This window comes from Cebus imitator, unplaced genomic scaffold, assembly GCF_001604975.1.
Source record: "Cebus imitator isolate Cc_AM_T3 unplaced genomic scaffold, Cebus_imitator-1.0 Scaffold62, whole genome shotgun sequence".
In the NCBI taxonomy this organism is placed as follows: domain Eukaryota; kingdom Metazoa; phylum Chordata; class Mammalia; order Primates; family Cebidae; genus Cebus; species Cebus imitator.
This window is the reverse complement of record NW_016107377.1, coordinates 4,131,381-4,156,593: the sequence shown is the minus strand read 5'-3', so window position 1 is coordinate 4,156,593 and position 25,213 is coordinate 4,131,381. Positions and strand designations below refer to the sequence as shown.

At 34.7% G+C, this 25,213-nt stretch overlaps 1 protein-coding gene and 1 long non-coding RNA gene across 6 annotated transcripts in view; both read left to right on the top strand.

Moving 5' to 3' along the window:
• Positions 1 to 18,222, top strand: part of SUCO (SUN domain containing ossification factor) — a 74,873-nt gene extending 56,651 nt beyond the window's left edge. For 4 of the 5 annotated variants that reach the window (XM_017529987.1, XM_017529990.2, XM_017529988.2 and 1 more), the window contains 7 exons: positions 503 to 1,666; positions 2,724 to 2,811; positions 5,491 to 5,595; positions 7,466 to 7,620; positions 8,136 to 8,227; positions 14,828 to 14,883; positions 16,222 to 18,222. In XM_017529987.1, coding sequence (XP_017385476.1) covers positions 503 to 1,666; positions 2,724 to 2,811; positions 5,491 to 5,595; positions 7,466 to 7,620; positions 8,136 to 8,227; positions 14,828 to 14,883; positions 16,222 to 16,665 — 2,104 coding nt within the window. In that variant the 3' untranslated portion in view covers positions 16,666 to 18,222. Of the gene's footprint in view, positions 1 to 502; positions 1,667 to 2,723; positions 2,812 to 5,490; positions 5,596 to 7,465; positions 7,621 to 8,135; positions 8,228 to 8,500; positions 8,592 to 14,827; positions 14,884 to 16,221 lie in introns of those variants that run through there. The other variant, XR_005200532.1, reaches the window with a different exon arrangement.
• A 1,340-nt stretch (positions 18,223 to 19,562) lies between these two features.
• LOC108305382 overlaps positions 19,563 to 25,213 on the top strand; it is a 27,938-nt gene continuing 22,287 nt past the window's right edge. Inside the window, exons 1-3 of the long non-coding RNA XR_005200531.1 lie at positions 19,563 to 20,306; positions 20,707 to 20,866; positions 22,070 to 22,282. This is a non-coding gene — a long non-coding RNA (uncharacterized LOC108305382). The remainder of the gene's footprint in view (positions 20,307 to 20,706; positions 20,867 to 22,069; positions 22,283 to 25,213) is intronic.

Sequence of the window (25,213 nt, the reverse complement as noted above, 5' to 3'; positions counted from 1 at the left end):
ATAGGATATTTAAGTACAAAGTATGTTCATAAGTATTGAGAAGCCTAGATTCTAGTTCTAGCTGTGGACCTTATTTAAGCTAGCTGATTAAGCTAGCTCTTAGTTGGATTAATTTCTGATATACAAAGGATAGTGAGGCTTGTAAAGATTCAGCCAATATTTATGAGAGGAAGGGTACACTATACATTCAGTGAATGGAAGTATTCACTTAAAACAATTCTTAAACAGATTAAAAGAAAGCAAGTTTGATATGGTAAATATGCTGGTTTGAGCCATCTGGCTAGTCACTTTATAAATAGTATTTCTTTTATTTCTGAGCAACGTTTGTTTTTATAATGAAAATGTTTTTAAAGTGAAAATTTCATCCAAAAATAACTTGAGTTTCTTTTCTATTTCCAGCCTTCCTTTTATCTTATGTATGAATACATTTATATTTCTTAAACATATTTTAACTTTAGACTTCTAAGTAAGTGATTTATAATTACAATATATGTATTTCTAGGTATGTAACTACTGAAGTACACACACATGACATGGAGCCGTCAAGACCAGATACTCCAAAAGAGAGTCCCATTGTACAATTAGTTCAAGAGGAGGAAGAGGAGGCAAGTCCATCTACAGTGACCCTTCTGGGCAGCGGTGAACAGGAAGATGAATCATCCCCCTGGTTTGAGTCAGAGACACAAATATTTTGCAGTGAACTGACCACAATTTGTTGTATTTCTAGTTTTTCAGAATACATATATAAATGGTGTTCAGTTGGAGTTGCTCTCTATCGGCAGCGCAGCAGAACTGCTTTGAGTAAAGAAAAAGATTATCTTGTGTCAGCTGAACCACCCTTACTACTTCCTGCAGAATCAGGAGATGTTTCAGTATTGAAACCGCTGAGTAAAGAATTGGAAAATAAGAATATAGAAAGGGAAGCTGAAACTGTTGTTCTTGGTGATTTAAGTAGTAGTATGCACGAAGATGACTTGGTGAATCACACTGTAGATGCAGTTGAACTTGAACCAAGCCATTCTCAAACTCTTTCTCAGCCTTTTCTTTTAGATATTACCCCAGAAATCAATCTCTTGCCTAAAATAGAAGTATCTGAGCCTGTTAAATATGAGGCAGGACATATACCATCACAAGTGATTCCCCAAGAGAGTTCTGTTGAGATTGATAATGAAACAGAAAAAAAGTCTGAGAGCTTTAGTTCTATAGAGAAACCATCGATTGCCTATGAAACAAATAAAGTTAATGAGGTAACAGATAATATTGTAAAACAAGATGTGAACTCCATGCAAATTTTCACAAAGCTGTCTGAAACAATAGTGCCACCAATAAATACAGCTGTACCTGACAATGAAGATGGGGAAGTCAAAATGAATGTAGCTGATACAACAAAGCAAACTTTGACTTCTGTTGTGGATTCTTCTTCATTACCTGAAGTAAAAGAAGAAGAACAGTCTCCAGAAGATGCCCTTTTGAGAGGATTACAGAGGACAGCTACAGATTTTTATGCTGAATTGCAAAATTCTACAGATCTAGGATATGCTAATGGAAATCTTGTACATGGATCAAACCAAAAGGAGTCAGTATTTATGAGACTTAATAATCGTATTAAAGCCTTGGAAGTTAACATGTCTCTCAGTGGTCGCTATCTGGAGGAGCTTAGCCAAAGGTAGGCTTTATTATGAATTAGTACAGTCAGCTTCACACAATGGGTTATATAATAGCGTAGAGTATCACCTGTGATTACAGAAGGAGATGATTTAATTATCTCATGATATAATAGAGGTGAGCACAATTTTAGCTAGAGAAAGAAAGCTATTTGAATGCTGATCAGTGACTTAATGAATTGATTTTTTGTTTTTAATTTTAAAAGTACTTACCAGTGACAACACACTTTTTTACTAGGCTGGCAACAAGTTTGAATTACCTATACTCACTTTCACCTTTTTTCTGTTGTTTAACTTTAGCCACTTTTTCTGCTTGATTCCCAGAGGGCTCGTGGAAAAAATGATAGTATATAGATTTTACGGCTTTTGGTGGAATTTGACCAGATATCATTTAAGAGTTTGGATAAGTGAAGACAGGGATGGACTGAACTAGATGATAAGGCACAAATGCAATTTGCCCTCTTTTAAACAGGTCTCGGTATCTTAGTTCTAGTTGTGATAATTTCTGCTTTTAAGTTCCAGAGGCAGTGCCAAATCGTTAAGATACCAGGCATGGCTTTCTAAACCTATTTACTCTTTTTTTATCCTTTGTATGTCCATTGTCTGTCCTTAGGGCTTCTCTAACAACATTTTGCAATCATCTAGGCACAAGTGTCCAGAATTCCTAAAACACCACCTTTTCTTACACCTCTTAAATTGCAGTGCCACTAATAAGCTGTCACTAAGGCAGTCTTACATCTGAAATAGGAATTTTTTCTAATTCATACATTGAATTAAGTGGCTAATCATGTTTGTGTATGTTCATGTGTGACATGCCCACTTAGCTACCCCGTACCTGCTCTTACTTTTCCCTCCCTCCATCTGCATCCCAAGGGAACCATAGAAATTACTAAATTTTACATAGCAAGAGCTACAAAGAATTGTATTGCATAGGCCTGAATAAGAGTTACCTTAAGAAAATTAGATTTGTCTCATATATCAAAATCAGAACTGTGTTTCCATTACTAAGTGGAATAAATAAGAAATTAAAGCTAATTTAAACCAATTCTTACTCCATAGGTACCGAAAACAAATGGAAGAAATGCAAAAGGCTTTCAATAAAACAATTGTAAAACTTCAGAATACTTCAAGAATAGCAGAGGAACAGGTTGGTCTTCACCCTTATTTACTTTTTACATAAGTTTCCACTGAATTCTGTGGGATCTCACTGGTAAAAGGATAAGTATTGTGCTTTCACTTTTTCCCCTTGCTAGCTGGTGATTAAGCCTATTATATTAGTATGATGTCATGTTTGGAAAGTTACATAGCTATTAGCATCATTATCTTCTCTAGAGAAAGTTTTCTTGAGCATTATTCATAGTATATTGTGTGTATGTGTTAAGTAGAAACGCAGTGAACTTCCCTGAAACTTTGTTAAACTCTAAAATTGTGTGTGTGTTTTAATGTAGATAATCTTACTGACTACAAGTAAGAACAGCTTTGTTTCTTCTTTTTGATCGTCATACCTTTATTTTTTTCCTCTATCTTTTGGCTAGAGCTATATAGTGATACAGTAGGACTGGTAATTATGACCATTCCCCTATCTTGTTGATTTTAAGGGAACTATTTCAATATTGCACCTCTAGTGTGATATGTGTGTTATCACATAATAAAGAAATTTTATATTTTTCTAAAAGGTTATTTGGGACCAGGGGATGGTGAAGTGAGGAGGCCTCATACTGCAGAGAGTTTTGTTAGGTCCATCTTGCTCTCCCATTCATGGCATATTATGATTGTTGTTCCTTTCTTGTTGATTTGTTTTCCTGTTATTGAGATTTGAGAGGTTTTTTTTTTTTTTTTTACATATTTTGAATATAAGTCCTTATTGGAGATATGCTATGCAAATATTTTCTCCTAATCCATTACTTGTTTTCTTACTGCCTTTATAGTGGTGTTTGAAGAGCAGAAGTTTTTGATTTGTTGAAGCCCAATATATCAGTTTTCTCTTTGCTCTGTGAAATCTTTGCCTAACACAAAGTCACAAAGATTTTTTTCCTTTGTTTTTCCTAGAAGTTTAATAGCTTTAGTTTTATGTTAGGCCTGTGATTCATTTTAAGTTAACTTTTATGTGTTACAAGGTATGGATCAAAGTTCTTTTTGGAAAGTCAGGATCAGAAGAGCAAGGCATGTGGATATCCATTTGTTCTAGAATCATTTGTTGGAATGACTGTCCTTTCTCCACAGAATTTCCTTTGTGCATTTGATAAAAACAAGTTAACCATATATATGTGGGTCTATTTCTGGGCTTTTGTTCTATTGATCTGTTTGTCTTTAAGGTAACAACATAATGTTATGTTTGTTGTAGCTTTATATTAACATTTTAGGTCAAGTAATGTTAAGTCCTCCAATTTTATTCTTTTACAAGATTGTTTTGGCTGTAGTAGTGTTTTGCATTTCTATATGGATTTTAGGCTTAGCTTGTCAGTCTCTACCAAAAAAAAAGTTGAATCTTGATTTGGATTGTGTTGATGAATTTATAGATTAATTTGCATAATTGTCATCCCAATATTAAGCTTCTGACTCATGAACACAGTGTTTTATTTAGCTGTTAATTAATTTTAACATGATTGCCCCTCCTCTGTATTTTCTCTTTGCTAATATGTAACATCTGTGTCTTGTGTCTCAAAGACGTATGTAAGTACTTTTCAATCATGTCGTATATTAATAGTATTAAAAGTTAATCCTGATTAGAAGTGTTAACCAATTTATTAACTTTAATAGCTTGTCCTTTAAATGTTTATAACTGTCTTGAATTTATCAGAGTCAAATGTAAGTCAGGATTCAAAAGAAACAATTTAAAATGTCACAGTTAGCATTTTGGTAAGATGAAGTAGGATAGAAAGTACCATAGTGGATCACAGTAAGGAAAGTAAGTGAAATCTTTTGTTGCAGTTTTATACACTTACCCTCTCCACACACAGGTGCACAGCTGAGACTTAAAACTTTTTTGAATCAAAATATGAAAAACTTAGGTCTAGAATAATAAATGGTTATGTAGATATTTCACATAGGGTCCTAAAAGAGTTTTAGATTTCCTCGATTTCTTCCTGCCCTTGTTTCTTCCTCCCTAACTTTATTAATAAGTTCAGATATTCAGTTTAAGTCTCCCTAATATAGGGTCATAGCTATAAATGTGATATATAATTCCTTAAAGTATGCATACAAATTATAAATAAGACATATTTATTGATTATAAAAGTTTCTAAAATTCAGTGCTGCCTAAGGAAAAAGAAAAGATAATTTCTTTCATTGGTGATATTTTAGCAGTGATTATATGAACAACCATAGATATTTCATTATGTACCATCCTAAGTTCCAACATAATATGCTATGAAAGAAACTTTTAAGACTTGGTTTTGAGCCTATTTTATAACCAAAACCGTTCTTCAAGAAGTTTTCAATTTGTCTTTTTACCAATTGCTTTGTTGTAAAAACACTAAGGGACTTTTAAAATATTTCTGGTTATATGCTAGTTTATATATATGGAACCTATGTTAATTTGAAAGTAATTTATCAACTTCTGTTATACAGTATTTCACATTGTAGCAGTGAGTGACAAAAAATAATAATAATAATTCTTGTTGGAGTGAGTTAGACACAGTCCCACATTCTTGAAGTGTTTTATTTCTAAAATTTCTGTTCAAAGTTTATAATACTTATTGAGATTCCTGTTAATACATTTGTTTTGGAATAACTTAATGGTTTTTTAAGATTGTTTTACTTCAATTTATGACGTTAATAATTTGTAGTTTATATTCAAAGAAAAATAATTTGTTTTAAATCATAGGATCAGCGGCAAACTGAAGCCATCCAGTTGCTACAGGCACAGCTGAGCAACATGACACAACTTGTTTCAAATTTATCAGCAACAGTAGCAGAATTGAAACGGGAGGTAATTGTTACTGCTGGTATTGTGAGACCCAATGCATGTATAGAGGTTGTCATAAAGGCAGGCTTGTTAACAAGAACATGAAACCTAAAACTTTGACCAAACAAAATTGTCATTTAGAGTGAACTTTTTCAAAAACCAGAATGTAGCATTTTTAAGTTTTGGAAATAAATTAATTATCATAGTCTTTTGTAAAATATGGCTTTCATAATTTAGGCCATACCTATGATATAGGTATAAAACTTCTAGCAGGCGTTTTGTAAACATTGATAGTAGCAACACATACTTCATTTTCTATTAAAAAAGACTTACAAAGTTGCTTAACAAAGTAAAAATTTCATTGATTTAAAAAGTATTTATTGAGCATCTAGTATATGTGAAGTGTGAGCTGTACGGTCCTAGGTTGTGGCATACGGTAGTGAATAGTCCCTGGCCTCACAGGGTTTATGTCCTGGGGGAGGGATAGAATACACATAGTAAATAAATATATGATAATTTCTCCTAGTGATATGTACTGTGAAGAAAATTAAATGTGATTGTGTAGGGTGGTGGTGGTAAGGGATGCTGCTTTAGTTAGAGTGATCTTAGAAGGCTTGTCTGAGGAGGTGGTATTAGAACTAAGTGCTCAAGAGGAGTTAGCAACCACACATTGCCTGGAATGATAACAAACCTGTTCTAGCAGAACTAGGGCAAAGGACTGGAGAGTAGAAACAGCATGATGTATTTGATGGCAGAAAGAAAGCTAGTATGGCTGGAGCAGTGAGTGAGAGAAGTGAAGATGAGAAATGGGTTCAGGATATTGGCAGAAGCCTGGTCGTGTAGGGCTCTGTAGACAATTTAGAGTCTGAATTTTCTTTGAATCATTGTATCATTGGAAAGTATTAAGAAGTGATACGGGTCATGTCATTAATGCTTAGCACTTTGAGAAACTCTCTACTTGTTGCTCTGTGGAGAATTACCTGTTGGGGAACAGCAGGAGCAGAAGCAGATAGGAAACCAATTAAGAGGTAATTGCAGGCCAGGCACAATGGTGTATACCTGTAATCCCAGCACTTTGGGAGGCCAAGGCAGTCAGATCACTTGAGATCAGGAGTTGGAGACCAACCTGGCCAACATGATGGAAGCCCATCTTTACTAAAAATACAAGAAAATTAGCCAGGTGTGGTGGCATGTGCCTGTAATCCCAGCTACTTGGGAGGCTGAGGCGGTAGAATCACTTGAACCTGGGAGGCAGAGGTTGCAGTAAGCGAAGATCTCTGGGCAACAGAGCAAGATTCTGTCTCAAACAAAAAAAAAAAAAAAAGAAAGAAAGAAAGAAAGAAAAAACAGGTAATTGAGTAGCCTGGATGAAGTGATGTTGACTGGATTTTAAAAGTGGAGAATAGTGTAAACTTATTGAATTCAGAATATTTTAAGTTGTAGAATACGCCTTGAGGAATTAAGGTTGATCTCCAAGTTTTGGGTGTAAATAACTAGGTGGCTGCTAGTTCGTTTTTATAAGATAGAAAGACTGGGTGAAAGCACAATTATTTTTTCTCCCTGAGGAGAAGATAGTGTAAACTGAAAGACAGATGTGACAAAATGTTAACAGTTGAACAGTTGGTGAGATAGATTAAAGCATAAATATGTTTCTTGTTTTATTTCTAAAACTTTTCCATAGGCTTCACTCCTATAGAAAGAATTGGAATGCTGGAAAGAATTTTTTTTTCAATGTCATAGTTTATTTTCAAAGAACATGCCCTGCATTTCTGGTCTTTGAAGCACATTAAAAAAATATATATTTAAAATGATTTCTCCTTTGAATTTTAGATACCCTTATATTTTTCCTAATACGATTTCCTATGATTATGATTTCATCCTCTTCTCATCCCAGGTTTCAGATCGTCAAAGCTATCTTGTCATATCTTTGGTTCTTTGTGTTATTTTGGGACTGATGCTTTGTATGCAGCGTTGTCGAAACACTTCTCAATTTGATGGAGATTACATTTCAAAACTTCCTAAAAGTAATCAGTATCCAAGCCCTAAAAGGTAATGTCAATGTCAGCATTATATTTCACAATTTTATTTTTTTTACTATTTTCTATATATTTTTGAGAAATTTAAAGCAAATAAAGGGAGACTGAGGTAATTTCTTTCCCTATATGATTATCTTGAAACCAAAATGTTAAAAAATCATTGGATAGTGAGATCTTCCTGTGCCTAACCTGGCTGTGTAGACTATAATAAAGAAAACACTAGTAGTAAGTGCATGAAACCCTTGAAATATTTGGTTGAGAAAGTTGCTCAAATGTGGAATTCAAAGGAGGAAGAGAATACATATTTTAATACAGTACCTTTTCTAAAAGGTATTTAGAAAATTTAAAGATCTCTGTAGACAGACATCTTTAAATTTTTTTTTACCTGCATTAGCAGTAACTGGAGTATTAGAGTTAGTCTTGCATGGTAAGCACAGTGCTCAATAACCTCTGTTTAGCCTCAACAAAAGAGTAAATTATATGTGCTTTGCTTATTGCAACCAATATGTATTTTTCTTAACATGTTAGGTGTTTCTCTTCCTATGATGATATGAATTTGAAAAGAAGAACTTCATTCCCACTCATCAGATCCAAGTCTCTACAGTTAACTGGCAAAGAAGGTAGATTTTTGTGGATATATAATATGTATATAGAAACATGAAACTAGCTTCTGGCATAAAGATAACGTCAGTGTTGTGTTCATAACCATCTGCAATAAAAGATGGATATAAGTAGCCTTTGTCTTTGTACTGTGTCAAAGCCACTTTATCATTTTCATATTTTTTATCTATCTTCGTTCCTAAAAGCCCAGAGGGTAGGGAGGGGGGCTTAGTTTAATTAGCACTTGGTAGCTTTGTTTGCACATGCTCCTGTTTAGAAGTATTTCTTTTTAGAAAGGGATGTTTGAGAAAGTTCAACAGATATGGAAAACCTGAATGTGCTCCCATAGCATCCTGTGCTTTTCTGCCTCCTCTTCTTATACAGGTAGGACCCCTTTTGTCTCTAGTTTAGGACTGTGAGGCACTTTATGAACAAAAATCTGGTCTGTCTCTCTCTCTTTTTTTTTTTTTTTTGCCCCAGAACCTATAATTAGGTTCTATTGTCTAACACTATATACTTACATTTAAGTGAATGGATATGTACTGAGGGGATATTTTCCTGTTTCAGTATCTTGTAATTAATGCTTATTAGGAGAATTAGAAATTTGTTTTCATACTAATATTAAAATAAATGAATTACATGTTTAATTTGGAGTGCTTTCTTAATAATCATGGGTTGTTTCCCCTTTCTTTAGGATTTAGTAACTGAGTACCATGTTTCAGTTGATTAAATTATTCAAGTAATCATTCCTGGGCTTCACTAGTTTATTATTATCACAAAGCTTTACAGACAACCATTACATGTGTGTTAAGTGAGGCTAGCAAATATCTTCTTCCTCCTTGTTTTTTTCTTTTTCTTTTGGTTGATACGTCTTTTTATAAGTGAAAATTTTAATTTAAATATTACATACAAGAAAATATTACATATGTAAAACTTAATGAATTTTCACAAACTGAATACAGTTGTGTAAACAACACCTAAATTAAGAAGTAGAACAATTAGTACCTCAAAAACTTTCTTGTGTTCTTTTAGTCACTGCCAATCCTTTCCCAGAGTAGCCACTTTTTGAGTCTGACTGTTGTGAGATTCACCGCGCCATTGACTATAGTCAGTTGTTTATTTTTGTTCCTTATTGTATTCCATTATATACATATATTATACATTATTCATTTACATTTATATTATTTTCATTTTGAGGTTGTTACCTATTTTTTGGTAAACACATACGTGCATTTCTGTTGGGTATATACTATAAATGGGATTGGTGGATCATAGGGTATGTGTTTGTTCAGCTTTAGCAAATACTGTCACACAGTTTTCCAGACTGTTATATGAATTTCTTCTTCTATCAGCTGCGTACGAGAGTTACAGTTACTCCACATTCTAAACATTCCTTATTTGAGGTATACTCATGCAGTTAGGAAATACATTAGATTTTTACTTCTCAGCATTTCTAATCTTAAGCGAAATCATAACTATCTTACTTCTTTTCTCTTTATCCAGTTTTTTAGGGCCAAATAGAGTAGCTATTTGTACCTGATAATAGAATTACTTCTATTTTAAACAACAATGTCATCTTGGTTTATCTTTACAAGTAAAGAAAGTTGAGTAGAGTACGTAGGAGACTGACTTTAGTTCTGATTCTACCAATAGTTAATTCATTTCTTTTATTGTTTGATAAGTTCTCTTCTTTTTTTTGAGACAGAGTCTTGCTTTGTCACCCAGGCTGGGATGCAGTGGCACGATCTCCGTTCACTGTAACCTCTGCCTCCCAGGTTCAAATGATTCTCCTGCCTTAGCCTCCCGAGTAGCTGGGATTGCAGGCATGTGCCACCACGCCTAGCTAATTTTTGTATTCTTAGTAGACACGGGGTTTTACCATGTTGGCCAGGCTGGTCTCAAACTCTTTGACCTCGTGATCTGCCCGCCTCGGCCTCCCAAAGTGCTGGGATTACTAGCATGAGCTACATGCCTGGCAATAAGTTCTCTTCTTACGGCACTTATCATAGTATGCTTTGATTTTACCTATTTTTACTGGCCTTATTTTCACTTCTAAGCTCTGTGGGAGAGACCATGTCTTTTTTTATTATATTAAAAAATACAGAATTTATCATTTTAACAGTTTTTAAGTGCACAGTTCATTAATATTAAGTATATTTATATTGTTGTGAAACAGATCTTCGGAATGTTTTCATCTTGCAAATCTAAACTCTGTCCACTAACCAATTCCCCTTTTCTCCCTCCCTCAGTCCCTGGCAACCACTATTCTATTTTCTGTTTCTGTGAATTTAACTACTTCAGATACCCCATACAAGTGGACTCATACAGTATTTGTCTTTGTGTGATTGGCTTATTTCACTCAATATAATGTCCTCAAGGTTCATCTATATTATAGCATGTGACAATTTTTTTCCTCTTAAAGAGTGAATAATAGTCAATCCACTGTACTTATATACCACATTTTCTTTATCCATTCTTCTGTAAGTAGACATTTGGATTGCTTCCCCTCTTGGCCGTTGTGTGAGTAGTGCTGTTCAGGGGTATACAAATATCTCTTTGAAACCTTGCTTTCTGTTCTTTTAGCTATATACTTGGAAGTGGAATTGCTAGATCATCTGGTAGTTCATATTTTAATTTTTACCAGATCTCCGTAGTATTTTCCATAGTGACAGCACCATTTTACGATCTCACCAACAACTCATAAGCGTTCCAGTTTTTAATAGTAGTAGTAATCCTAGTGGGTGTGAGGTGATGTCTCATGGTTTTGATTTGCATTGCTCTGATGATCAGTGATGTCCAGCATATTTTCAGTATGCTTGTTGGCCATTCGTATATCTTCTTTAGAAAAATGTGTTTCCAGGTCCTTTGCCCATTTTTTTAGTTGGATTGTTTGATTTTTTTGTTGTTGAGTTCAGGGAATTCTTAAAACCCCCATTCTGGATTATAACCCCCATTAGGTAATATGATTTGTGAATATTTTCCTTCATCCTTTAGGTTGCTTTTTCACTGTTTTGATTGTGTTATTGATGTACAGTTTTTAAGTTCAATGAAGTCCCATTTGTCTATTGTATTATTGTTGCCTGTACTTTTGGGTCATATCTAGGAAATCATTGTCAAGTACAAGGTCATGAAGGTTTTCCCCTATGTTTTATTCTAGGACTTTTATAGATTTAGGTCTTTAATCTATTTTGTGTTAATTTTTATATGTAGTGTAAGATAAGGGCCCAGTTTCATTCTTTTGAATGTGAATATTCAGTTTTTTAAGTACCATTTGTGGAAGAAACTGTCCTTTTCCCATTGAGTGGTCTTGGCACCCTTCTTAAAAATGATTCGACCATGTACATGAGGGCTTATCTCTGGTTTCTTTATTTTGTTACATTGGTGTATTTGTCTGTGTTTATGCCAGTACTCTACTACTTTGATTACTGTAGCTTTGTAATGTGTGTTGAAATTTGGAAGTGTGAGTTATCTAACTTCGTTCTTTCTAAAATTATTTTCCTTATTTAGGTCTCTTGAGATTTTATGTGAATTTTAGGGTGAACTTTCTATATAAGCAATGTTGTTTTTAGCTCACTTGCAGATTATTTTGGATTTTCAGTGACTACAGGTACAAATACTGAGAAAAAAGACAGTTTTGTTTCTTCCTTTGCAGTCCTGATAGCTTTTATTTCCTTTGCTTTCTTAACTGTCTTGGCTTGCATTTTCAGCAGTGTTAAATAGAAGTAATTGACAAGTATCTTTGTCTTGTTCCCAAAGGGAAAACTTGCATTGTTTTACTGCTAAAATTGTATTTGTCATAGTTGTTTTGTGGATTTTTTATTATGTATTTTGTCATTATATGTTCCCTATTGTCATAGGTATTTTATAGATTTTTAATATTAGATTTTATTTCCATTTTTACGTCATGAACATGAATTATATTGATTTTCTAATGTTAAAATTTTATTTTATTTTTAGTACCACTTGGTCATGATATATATGTCTATGGATTCTGTACTGCATGTATTATTTCTATATAATTTGTTAGATAATTATGTAGGAATTTTGCATATTTATGAATAAGATTGGCATGTAATATTTTCTCATGTTGAGTTTTGATATGTAAAGCTTATAAAAATTAGATGGGTAGGGGTATTCAATTTTCTGTCTTTTTTTTTTTTTTTCCCCTTCCTTGCCTTCATTAAGATTTTTTGTTGGGGAGGAAGTAAATATGCCCTTTTACTGCCATTAAGTTGCAAGTTGTGTATTGGTTCTGTTCTTTTACTAGTTATCCTAGAAGTCACAAGTATTAAGGCCTGACAAAGTCTCAAAGTCATCAATACTTGTATCTTCTCCTGAACAATACAGAGATCTTAAAACTCTTATTTTTCCCCAGCCATATTTATATGTTACTGTTCTTGTATATTTTAATTCTATTTTTCTGTTTAACTTTAATTCAGCTAGGTATTATTTCTTTTTATACTTAATATTCATTAAATTTACCCACGTTTACTAATTTCTTTATTCTTCAGAGCTTTCATTTGCCATTAGTTAAAACTGAAATACTAATCTCCTCTTTTTTTCTTTATCATTTTGAGATTTGTGAGGCTCTTTGGAGCTCTGGATTGGTAGGTTTCTTTTACTGGTACTAAGAAATTCTCAACCATTATTTTTTCCTCCCAGATATTCCCTGTGCCCCAGCCTCTTTTAGATTCTTGTATTTAATTGAATGTACTACTTCTCCCTGTATCTTCCCTGTCTTGTAAACTATTCTGTCTTTTTGACTTTTTGAGTTGTATTTTGGATGATATCTTCTGATATGCTTCCAGGCCAGCAGTCTTGCTGTTCCTAAATTTATTCGTTGAGTTTTCAGTTTCAGTTATTTTTTCCATTTTGAGGAATTCTTTTTGTATTTTTTAAAAATCCAGGTTTGTTTTTTTCTTGTTACATGTTTCCTAAAGATATTTTCAAGCTTATTTTTTAGACATATTAAGCATAATTATCTTTACAGTTTGTGTTTGATAATTCTAATATCTTAAATTTTTGTGAATCTGTTCATTGTCTTTGTAAGCTGTGTTGTGTCTTTGTGTGCTACTTTTTCTCTTTGAAAAATTATCTGGAGGGAGAATTTGAGGCCTAGAATATTGGTTCTTATTTGAGAGGGAATTTGTGTGTCCGTTACATTCTTGTAATGCCTTACATTCATGACTTGAGGCTTGTTGGGCCACCAGGTGATGAGAATTTGGACTGCAAGTTCATGCATGACTTCATTCTTTCCCTGAGGTTATAGTTAGTCCTTTGGAAACTCAGCTTACTGTACGCAGGGAGGTGGTATCTTATTATACTAAACTTTGGGTGGTCCCTAGGACCTGATTTCTGATCAGGCCCTTATGGTACCATCAGAACCAAAGTTCATGTATTCTTGTGTTGGCAAATCTTCTCAGGGCAAAAATGACTTGTGTTTTCCACTTGACTGTCCGGGTTCCCACTTTCTTTCAGTTTTAGCCTAGGGATTACTTTCTTGGCAGCTCTTCGTGCTGTTAGTGATTAAAAAACAAAACAAAACAAAACACATCATTACTTACTTGCTTTCATTGGAGAGGTTGACTGTTTCTAGAAATAGACATCATTCTGTTTCTAGAAATAGACATCATTTTAAAAAGATAAATTTAGTGATCTGATAGAAATGACTATTTAGAAGAATGATTTGATATTTTCATATATTTGATGACTTTCTAATAAATCTCTGGAATATAATGTAAAAATTATAATTGGTTTAATTGTGGTATTAACAAATTTCCCAGACATGAAGCTTTTAAAGTGAATTTGCTATGAATAAGCTTTTGTCTATGTCAGACCTTAAATTGTTTACTTTTAGTGGATTGAATAGGACTAAAGTCTCATAGCCTCTCTTTTATGTGTGTTTATTTTGTCAGTGTGGGGGTAGGGTAGGGAAATATCTGGAATCTGCTTAGAGTAATGAAATCTTTGGAACTTTGGGCTAAAACTAATCTAATTTACTCACTATGCCAGAAATGTTCATTATTGCTTAGGAATATATGCTGCATGTTCTAGCTGTTTTTAGATTTTGGATTTTATAGTTTTGATCATAATAATAAACAGAGAAAAATATGTTGGATCTCTTTTGATGTTTACTTCTCTAACTGACTTCCAAACATGGTCACAACTACTTGTTGCACATTGTTAATCCACCTTTGTGACACAGTTTAGAGGCAGTCTTTGAGGGAAATATTCAGATGATCTGCAGGTTTGGTGTTAGCTTACCCAGGAATGTTTCTTTTCTCATCAGGTAAATGAGTGGGGCTGGGCCCCAAAAAAGATCTTTATTGTTTTTGTTGATAACCAGCTACTAGTTAAAAACTTAAGGAAGTATAGTTATTCGAAGACTACCAGTCAAGTACAGGAATCGTATCATCTTTCACCTTGCCTTTTTTTGCTTACTAATGAAAATGCATAAATATATAGTAAACCTGATAGTAATTCATTGGTTCTATTACTAGACGATAATAACTAAGGAATGATTTTTTTTTTTTTTTAGTGTTTAATTATAGCAAATCCACTAAATCGAGTTTACATTTTACATGCTTTTTTTTTTTTTTTTTTTTTTTTTTTACTTACAGTAGACCCAAATGATTTGTACATTGTAGAACCCCTCAAGTTTTCTCCGGAAAAGAAGGTAATTGTTTATTTCTTTTTAAGTTTATTGCCATGTTTTGTGATAATAACTGAAGAGGTTGAAAGGTTTAAGGTAATTACCTTTACATAGTCCTTAACTGAATCTTTATTTTATATCATGGTAATGGTGTAAATAAATATTTACAGAGGTCAGCAAGCTGTGACCCACAGGCAATATGTAGTCTATTTGATATGGGCCATGAGCCAAGATAGGTTTTCTCATTTTTAAAGAATGATGAAATAAAACAGAACAATATGCATGAGAAAAAATATGTGACCTGCAAAGCCTAAAATATTTACTATCTATCTGACCATTTATAAAAAAACATTTGTTGATCCTTGGATGATTGTCATTATTTGTTACCTAATGTATGCCAAGCACAGAGCATGCACCATTCCTGTAATCCTCACCACAACCTGAAGATGATGTTATCCTCATTTTTTTTTTAATGAAAAAACAGAAATTGGAAATGTACTTAGGTTTTTTTGGCTTCAAAGTATTTGCTTTTTCGTTTTGCCTTTCAAATAAAGTTATACTAATTTTAATTAGTAGTATTTACATCTAGGAAAGAAAGAACTTGGGCTTTGTAGGCAAATAGCCTAAGATTCAATCTCACCCTGTCTACTTACTACATCGTAACTTAGGCAAGGAACCAAACCTCTGAACATTACTTTTCTCATTTAAGAATCAAGGATGACTGACACAAGAACAGAAAACCAAACACCGCATATTGTCACTCATAGGCGGATGTTGAACAATGAGAACATGTGGACTCAGGGAGGGGAGCATCACACACTGGGGCAGTTGAGGGGTGCTAGGGGAGGGACAGCGGGGGGTGGGGAGGGATAATATGGGGAGAAATGCTGGATATAGTCAAAGGGGGAATAGAGGCAGCAAACCACCTGGTTATGTATGCACCTATGCAACAACCCTGCATGACCTGCGCATGTACCCCAGAACCTAAAGTAAAATTAAAAAAAAAAAATCAAGGATGAAATACTCACCTTTCAGGGTTAATAACTGCTATAATACATGAAAGCAACCTGTATGATATGTGGCTCATAGTAGGTATTCAGATATTAGTATCACTCCTTAAACCTATATTCTTAGGTAGCAGGTAAGCAATTTAAGGAGTTTGATTCAGTAATATTTACCAAATGGGAAGGTGATGGTAGTATTATATAGAACGTTAACAGTGTATGTGTTTTGTGTTGTTTATAATACTGTTTTACTTTTCACCAGGAGATGGCACTTTTCTCTGTTACCTCAGCTCTCTAGATGTTTGATAAGGTTACTATGGGAAATATCATTACTAATTTTTCTTCACTTGTGTTATAGAAGAAGCGCTGCAAGTACAAAATTGAAAAAATTGAGACCATAAAGCCTGCAGAACCGTTGCACCCCATAGCCAACGGAGACATTAAAGGAAGGAAGCCCTTTACGAACCAAAGAGATTTTTCTAATATGGGAGAAGTTTATCACTCCTCTTATAAAGGTCCTCCATCTGAAGGAAGCTCAGAAACTTCATCGCAGTCAGAAGAGTCCTATTTTTGTGGCATTTCAGCTTGTACAAGTCTGTGCAATGGACAGTCTCAAAAGACAAAGACTGAGAAGAGGGCTTTAAAACGAAGGCGATCTAAAGTCCAAGACCAAGGAAAATTGATAAAAACTCTAATACAGACTAAGTCAGGATCATTGCCGAGCCTGCATGACATAATCAAAGGAAACAAAGAGATCACCGTGGGAACATTTGGTGTTACAGCAGTCTCGGGACATATCTAAAATTAATTGAACTTTTCATACTGAAGACTTTTTTGTTGTTGTTCTTTGAAGAACAGTCTGTGATATTTGAAGGGTTTTGGGGAGGGAGAAAATATTAATGGGAAACGTATTCAGAAATTATGGTTTCTGCCTTTTTAAAAAGTAGATGGGATTGTGTCAGTCTTGGTTAATGAGCTACAGTTTTACAAAGCTGATCACTTCCTATAAGAACAATGGTAGACATTTTATAAAGATGTTTTTTCACAAGATTAATTACTGGGACAAAAGTAATTTGGAAGCCCAGTTCCTTAGTTGGGATAGGAATGAAAGCCTAAACCTCTTCCTTTAGCTTTGTTCCTATTTCTTGCACCTTCCCATATTTATGTGCCTTTTGTCTATTTATAATGCCACTGGAAGAGGCGAGAGAACTTTTTCTGTTCTTCGATTTCTTTTATAACTTTGTTAGGTTTTTGAAGCTGCAAACACTACAAGGCTTTGAGGGGGTCTGTACCTGAAGCTCAGCAGTGTGGGTCAGACAGTGTAAAGATCCTAAAGACTTGCCAACTAGATCTTTGTTTAGCAAACTCACTGGAAATGAACACTCAATGGAATTTTAAAGTCTGTTCTTTTAGGTAAATGGTGATGCTGTTGTTATTTTCATTTATTCAGACTAGGTTACTTTTTACTTAGTTACTAACTCAATGAGAAAACCCTACAGGATCGTTTTTTGCAAACAACTGATATATGCAAACAAATTTTTGACAAATTCACCTTTTAAACACACTTAACCATTTGTGAAGATTTTCTTTAGCTTACATTTTAAACATTCACAATAAACACTAATCCTCCAAACTTTCACTATTTTTATTACTGCAAATATAAAATTTGAAGGTTTGACCTATTAGTACAAGTCTCATATGATGTAATCACTGCCTATGTACATATGCACGGATCCAGTTAGTGAGTTTGTCAAGCTTTGTCTAATTGGCTAAGTCTAAGGGATTATTATTCCTTGATGTTTGTTTCATATTGGCTACAAATGTGCAGAGGTATACATATGTGATGTCGATGTCTGTCTTTTTTTTTTGTCTTTAAAAAATAATTGGCAGCAACTGTATTTGAATAAAATGATTTCTTAGTGTGATTGTACAGTAATGAATGAAAGTGGAACATGTTCTTTTTGAAAGGGAGAGAATTGACCATTTTGTGTTGTGATGTTTAAGTTATTAAGCACTTTTAGTAATAACTTTTTAAACTTGTCTAATACCTTTCTTGGGTATTGTTTGTAATGTGACTTATTTAAAGCCTTTTTTGTTTGTTTAAGTTGCTGCTTTAGGTTAACAGTGTGTTTTAGATGATTTACATTTCTTTCCAGTCTGCACAATTAGCCATTCAGAGCAAGAGGGCCTGATTTTATAGAAGCCCTTTGAAAAGAGGTCCAGATGAGAGCAGAGGTAGAGTGAGAAATTATGTGATCTGTGTGATGTGGAAAGAGAATTTTCAATATGTAACTACGGAGCTGTAGTGCCATTAGAAACTGTGAATTTCCAAATAAATCTGAACCCTTGTCTTTATTAATTACTGGCCCTTCTGTCTTTTAAAAAAGATCTCACAAATTAATATTTGAACAGAGATTTAAGTTTTTGCCACTTTTAAAGCTAAATATAGCAGTATTCCATTCACTGCTGATTGCATTTCAGCTAACTACAAAATGATTATACTTTTACATAAACATTTTGCTCCCTATACTATCAAAATTTCACTTTAACTTTTTCATATCTAAATACAACATAACATTTTGCAACTTGAGGTTTATTTTTTCCTCTTTCACATTATAACTACATGAGAAAAAACAAGAAGTGAAAATTGTATTAGATTTGTGCCTATTAAGAAGCAAAAACTTTATAGGTATTGATCTGATGGGCTTTTAATGTTCCCTGATGACCAACTTCATTTTATTTCTTCTAATGTTAAGTAAAGCATTAAAACAGTATGAAATAAGAAGAAACTGGGGGATTGGTAAGAAAGAGGTTGCAAAGTAAAACAATTCTTTTAATTGGATTTTTAAAAGCATTAAAGTTGTGGCTCACGCCTATAATCCCAGCACTTTGGGAAGCCAAGGTCGGCAGATCATTTGAGGTCAGGAGTTGGAGACAGTCTGACCAACATGGTGAAACCACGTCTCTACTAAGAATTTAAAAAAAAAAAGCCAGGCATTGTGGCGCATGCCTGTGGTCTCTGCTACTCAGGAGGCTGAGGCAGGAGAATTGCTTGAACCCAGGAGGCAGAGGTTGTGGTGAGCTGAGATCATGCCAACTGCATTCCAGCCTAGGTGACAGTGACAGAGTGAGATTATTTAAAAAAAAAAAAAAAAAAACTATGCATACATATAATTTGAGAAATTAGACAGTTTTATAAGGCTTATAGAGTAAGAACAGAAAACGTTTCTAATCTGTAACATCACACACACACACACACACACCGGTACCACCTACCTTTCTTCACCAAAGATTTCTTGCTTCCCAGTAGCAACCATTTTTGACTCTCTCTACAGTTATTGTGCTTCTGTTACCTTGCTGCTTATTTTTCCATTTTTAGATGTGTCCTCTGTTTGAATATATAAACTTGAATTTGTTAATGTAATTGGATAAGTCTATTCAAAATCACACAACAGGACTACTTAGAAATACTGCTTTTCTTCAACTGCTTAAAAAACTTTCCAATCAATGAATAAGTTGAACACGATGTAGTTTTGCCCAGGTTCACCAGTTGCTAATCTTTTTAGTTTTATGTATATGTATTTTATATGTATATTTTCCTATGTATTTCAGTATTGATTCTACAATTGGACCTTTATTATTCTGGCCAAACAAAACAAAATATATTCCCTCTTGGCTCTCAAAAGATTTCTNTATATATATATATATATAAAGAAACACATTTTTTGCTGAGCCATTTGAAAGTAAGTTGGGACATTATGACCCTTTACCTGTAAATACTGTAGCATATTTTTTCCTAAAGTAAGGACGTAAGGATGTTCACTTACGTGACCATAATACCCATATGATATGTAAGAAAGTGAGTTAACTCCATAATATGTAATACACAATTTATAGTCAAACTTCTCCAGTTGCCCTTGTTTGTTTATTTTGGTCCAGGGTCCAGTCAAGGTTCATTTGGTTGTATTGTCTATTTAGTGTCTAAAAAAAAAAAAAGACTTACTTCCTGACTTTGCATATTGTCTTTGTGCAAGGGCCATACTTACTTTCTCTGAATCATCCCAGTTTTGGTGGCTGAGCTGCCCAAATTAGTCAGAAGAGCTTTTCTGAGTGATGTGTTGATGTTGTCACTGAAATTTTATCCCAACTCATGAGTGTTTATAATTAACACATTCTTAAAAATATCCTGTTGGAAATGTATTTAGGACTTCTGCATTACACTCCACTTTATATACTTTAAAAATTAATTTTTCAGGCTGGACATGGAGGCTTGCATTTACTGTAATCCCAGCATTTTGGAAAGCCGAGGCAGGTGGATCATTTGAGTTCAGGAGTTCGAGACCAGCCTGGTCAACATGGTGAAACTCCATCTCTACGAAAAATAAAAAAATTAGCCAAGTGCGGCGGTGTACACCTGTGGTCCCAGCTATTCAGGAGGCTGAGGTGGGCGAATCCCTTGAACCCAGGAGGCAGAGGTTGCAGTGAGCTGCGATTGCTAGACGACAGAGTGAGACTCCGTCTGAAAAAATTTTTTTTTAAATATTTGTTTACCACAGAGTTTATTACTGCTATGTTGAAGTCATATAGGCTGGGCTACTAAATGTTTCATATTTTTTGACAGGTAGACCTTTAGTGCTGCTGGTAGTTATACTACATTTTTTCTAGTGCCTTTATTGATTCTCTTGAACTATTTCAAAATTTCTCCTTAAAACACACACATCTCCCTATCCCTACTGTCAGCAGAGGACCTTCCTATTTCTCTGAGAAAATGCAGAATTAAAGATCTTTTCACAAGCTCCAACCTACCAATTTATGTTTATATGATCTGCCTTTGCTCCTGTAGCTGTCTCCTTGAAGCCAGTGCTCTATTTGTGAACTAGATGGTGTCAACAAAAAAGAGTTCAACTCTGTAAAATATTTGAAGAGATTTATTGTGAGCCAAATATGAGTTACCATGGCCAGTGACACAACCATCAGGAGGTCCTGAGAACATGTTGCTCAAGGTGAGTAGGGCACAGCCTGATTTTATATGGTTTTTGGAGACATGAGACATTAATCAAATACATCCAACATTGGTTTAGAAAAGCAGGACAACTTGAAGCAGGTGCTTCCAGGCCACAGATAAATATAAAATTTTCTGATTGACAATTGGTTGAGTTTGTCTAAGGACCTGAGATCAATAGAAAGGAAACGTTTGAGTTAAGATAAATAATTGTAAAGACCAAAGTTTTATTGTACAGAGGAAGATTTTAGCTAGCAGGCTTCAGAAAGAATAGGCTTGTAAAATGTTTTCTTATTGAACCCAAAAGGGTGGCTGACTTTTAGTTGATTATCTCCTGGATCTGGAAATAAAAACTAAATAAAAAAGCAAAAAGAGGATTCTCTACAGAATGTAGATTTTTCCCACAAGAGACCACTTTGCAGGGCTATTTCAAGATATGACAAGAAGGCTGGGTGCGGTGGCTCACACCTGTAATCCCAGCACTTTAGGAGGCCAAGGCAGGTGAATCACGAGGTCAGAAGATTGAGACCATTCTGGCCAACATGGTGAAACCCCGTCTCTACTAAGTATGTAAAAAATTAGCTGGGCACGGCGGTACGTGCCTGTAGTGCCAGCTACTCAGGAGGCCGAGACAGAAGAATCACTTGAACCTGGAGGCGGAGGTTGCAGTAAGCCGAGATTGCACCCACTGCACTCCAGTCTGGCCGACAGAGTGAGACTCCATCTCAAAGAAAGAAAAAAGATACGACAAAAAAAAATATTTGGGGTGAATACATTTTTACTTCTTTCCTTATTTGTTATGTGATGTTGTGCCAGAGCCAGGTTAGAAAGCAGGCCACCTAATATGGGGTTAAATAAAACCCCTCTGATGAGACTTTATGGCTTGCAGAATGTGATTTCTGAGACCCCTTGGGTAGGAATTTGGGCAAGGTAGGAAAAAAATGTCAGTGTTTAGTCCTTAATTTCATTCTTCATTTGACCTCTCTCCGAGGGCACTGCTTCATTTTGTTCTCTCCTGCACCATTTTTTTTCCCCTCCAAATAGGTCTATCCCATCAGCATACTAATATACTGTTACCAGTATGAACCATTTTGACCCCATTTTCCCCTCCAGTTACTGCCTATTTCTCTGCTCCATTTTATAGCAAAACTCATCAAAAGAGATGGCTGCCCTCACCATCATCGATTTTTACCATTTTTTCTAGAACTCACCCCAGTCAGGACATTGATCTCACCACTCTACTGAAACTGCCCTTGTCAAGAGCATCAATGATCTCATGTTACTAAAACCAGTAAGAGTTCTTAGTTCTCATCTTACTCGGCCCATCAGCAGTGCATAACTCAGCTGATCATCCCCTTGCTGCAGCACCTTCTTCACTTGGCTTCCAGGACACTGCAGTTTCCCGTCTACAACAATGGTGACTCCTTTTTGGTCCCTTATTCTCATCTCTTTTCAATATTGGACTGCCTCAAGGTTCAATTCTAGAACCTCTACTCTCTATTCATCCACTTCCTATGTTGATTGTTCCTATTTTTATGTCTCCGGTTTCAAGATTTCCTTTTCTGTTTCATTGATCTTTGTATCTTTTTCTTAGCCAATGCTGTTTTAATTATTGCACTTAATTGCCTGTTTATATGAATATACATATATATACATGTATATACAGTTATTACATATATTAAATACATAGTTTTTACATCTATCTGTTGTTCTTAGTTATCCATAACTATACATATATATTTAATATTATATAATCTGTAATTATTTTATATAATTATTTAATACTATATAATTAATTTTAATATTAATGCAAAATATATTAATATAGATTTAATTATACATTTAATTACATATTGGTATATAATTAAATATATATAATTTATAATTTGTTTATGTATAGTATATGTGTAATTATATAGTATAATTATAGTATATATGCATATGTAATTAAATATATAGTATATAATTATGTATTTCTACATAAATCTTTAATTATATATAGTAATATGTATACAAATATATGTAATATGTATATATAGTATATATTTTATAGTGTATACATATATGTAATATATATAGTAATAGGTAAATATATAGTATGTATTTAATTATATGTTATATATACATATATGTAATATGTATATTTTATAGTATGTATACACATATATGTAATATGTATGTATAGTATACATTGTAATATGTAAATATACATAGTATATAATTACTAGATAATTATGTATGTGGTATATTAGGTTGGTGCAAACTGAATTGTTTTTGCAATAAAAGTAATAGTATATATAATTAATTACTATAGATTTAATAATATAGAGTAATGTATATATAATATGCATATATGTATACATTGAAAGTAATGGCAAAAACTGCAATTACTTTTAATGGTTCTGCCCTTGCTTCTAGAGAAAAAATTAAGTGGACCTCATTATTACTCTGGGCACTGTAAGTTATGCAGCAGTCTCAAATTACCTTTTAGAATATGCAGTCCCAGGCCAGGCACAGTGGCTCACTCCTGTAATCCTAACACTTTGGGAGGCCTAGGCGGGTGGATCACCAGAGGTCAGGAGTTCGAGACCAGCCTGGCCAACATGGTGAAACCCCTACTAAAAATATGAAAAAATTAGCCAGGTGTGGTGGCAGGTGCCTATAATTCCAACTACTTGGGAGGCTGAGGCAGGAAAATCGCTTGAACGCAGAGGGCAGAGGCTGCAGTGAGCTGAGATCACACCAATTCACTCCAGCCTAGGCAAAAGAGCGAAACGTCTTAAGGGGGAAAAAAAGAATATGCAGTCCCAGATAAAAACTAAACTTTCCATTTCATAATGATTTAGAGCCACATGCTGTTCACAGGTTAAGACCTGAGGCAGATTCGACACCTGGGTGAGTGTGGCTGACATCTTCTTGCTTCTTTGTCCACTGTTTCTCTTCTCGCTTGCTAATTGAGGTTTCAGACACCTCCAGGACTGGAGTAGCAGAAAAGGGAAGTAAAGGAAGCAAGAGAATTCTAATTTGACTTCTGTTGTCATAAGATGGCTTCAGGCTCTCTGGGTCTAGCAGACATGTAAAAATGAATTTTTCCTTCATGGATACTCTTGAGGGTTTTCTCGTGAAATCTCTTGCTCAGGTTTTCTCACCTATGTTCCCTTGATATGGACGAAACACCAGTCTCTGGCTTATCAGATATTCTTTACTCAGCTCCAAGGATCGAGTAATATCTCTAGCTTCTTTCTGCTGAGTCCTTATTCCTTCTTCATGCAATCCTATTGGAGAGCACCCAATTTAGCCTCTGCCAAATGGCTCTCATGTGTGGTTTATATTTTGTCTCCAGAAAACATGCATTCTTGGCCCACTAACTCTGGCAATGCTGTCCAATCCCAACATGATAGCAAACCCTTTGTCCATGCCATCAGAGTAGTAAGCAAGCCTGTCTCTCAACGTAAATTTTCTAGGTGGGATTCAGATACCAGTCTCCTGTGTTGCTTTTTCTCCCAACATCGGAGGGTACATATTCCTGGGGGAAGTGATCTTATTCCTAGATTGATGTAAATCTTGGTTAATTTATGTCAATCACTGCAAATCTAGTCTCCTTGCCAGTAACTATCTTAGGCATGGATTTGTGGTGCAATTCTAGCCAATGAGAAACAGAGAGTTCTGTGGAGAAGGGTGTTTTGGAGAAAAATTTCTTCACTCTTATAAAGCAAGCTGTAGTAAAAGATGGACTGTTTTCCCCTTCTGGACAATTTCTTATCTGAATGATATGTGTAAATCTCTCACATATAACAGAAGCCTATGTGAGAAACTCTGTCATGGTAGAGATGCAGAGTGGGAAAAGAAGTGCCTATGACATTGCTGAGTCACTGAATGAAGCTGTCCTGGAGCCACTCCACCTTGAGACTCCTTGTTAAATGGAAGAATCCATCCTCATCATGTTTAAGCCATCCCCAGTTGGGTTTTGTGTTTCTTGCAGCCACAAGCCTCCCATTTGACAGAAGTGGTGCTATGTGCTGAGACAATGATAAAACACTGTACATGTATTCTCCTATTAACATATATACGTGTGTGTGTGTGTGTGTGCGCGTGTGTGTGTATGATGTTATTGTATCAGTTTAAAGATAGGTAAACTGAAACATAATGCGGTCATAAAGTTAAGAAGTGAAAGAGGTGGGATTTAAACCCCATTTGTCTGACTTCAATGCCCAAGCCCTCAGCCACCGTGCTTTAACACCTCCTGGTGGAGACGCAGCAGGTCACTACCTGAAAATATCTGGGACAGCCCTCTGAGGAATTCAGAAGGTGGGATGCTTTGCAGAAGCACCAATTTCTGGCATTAAGC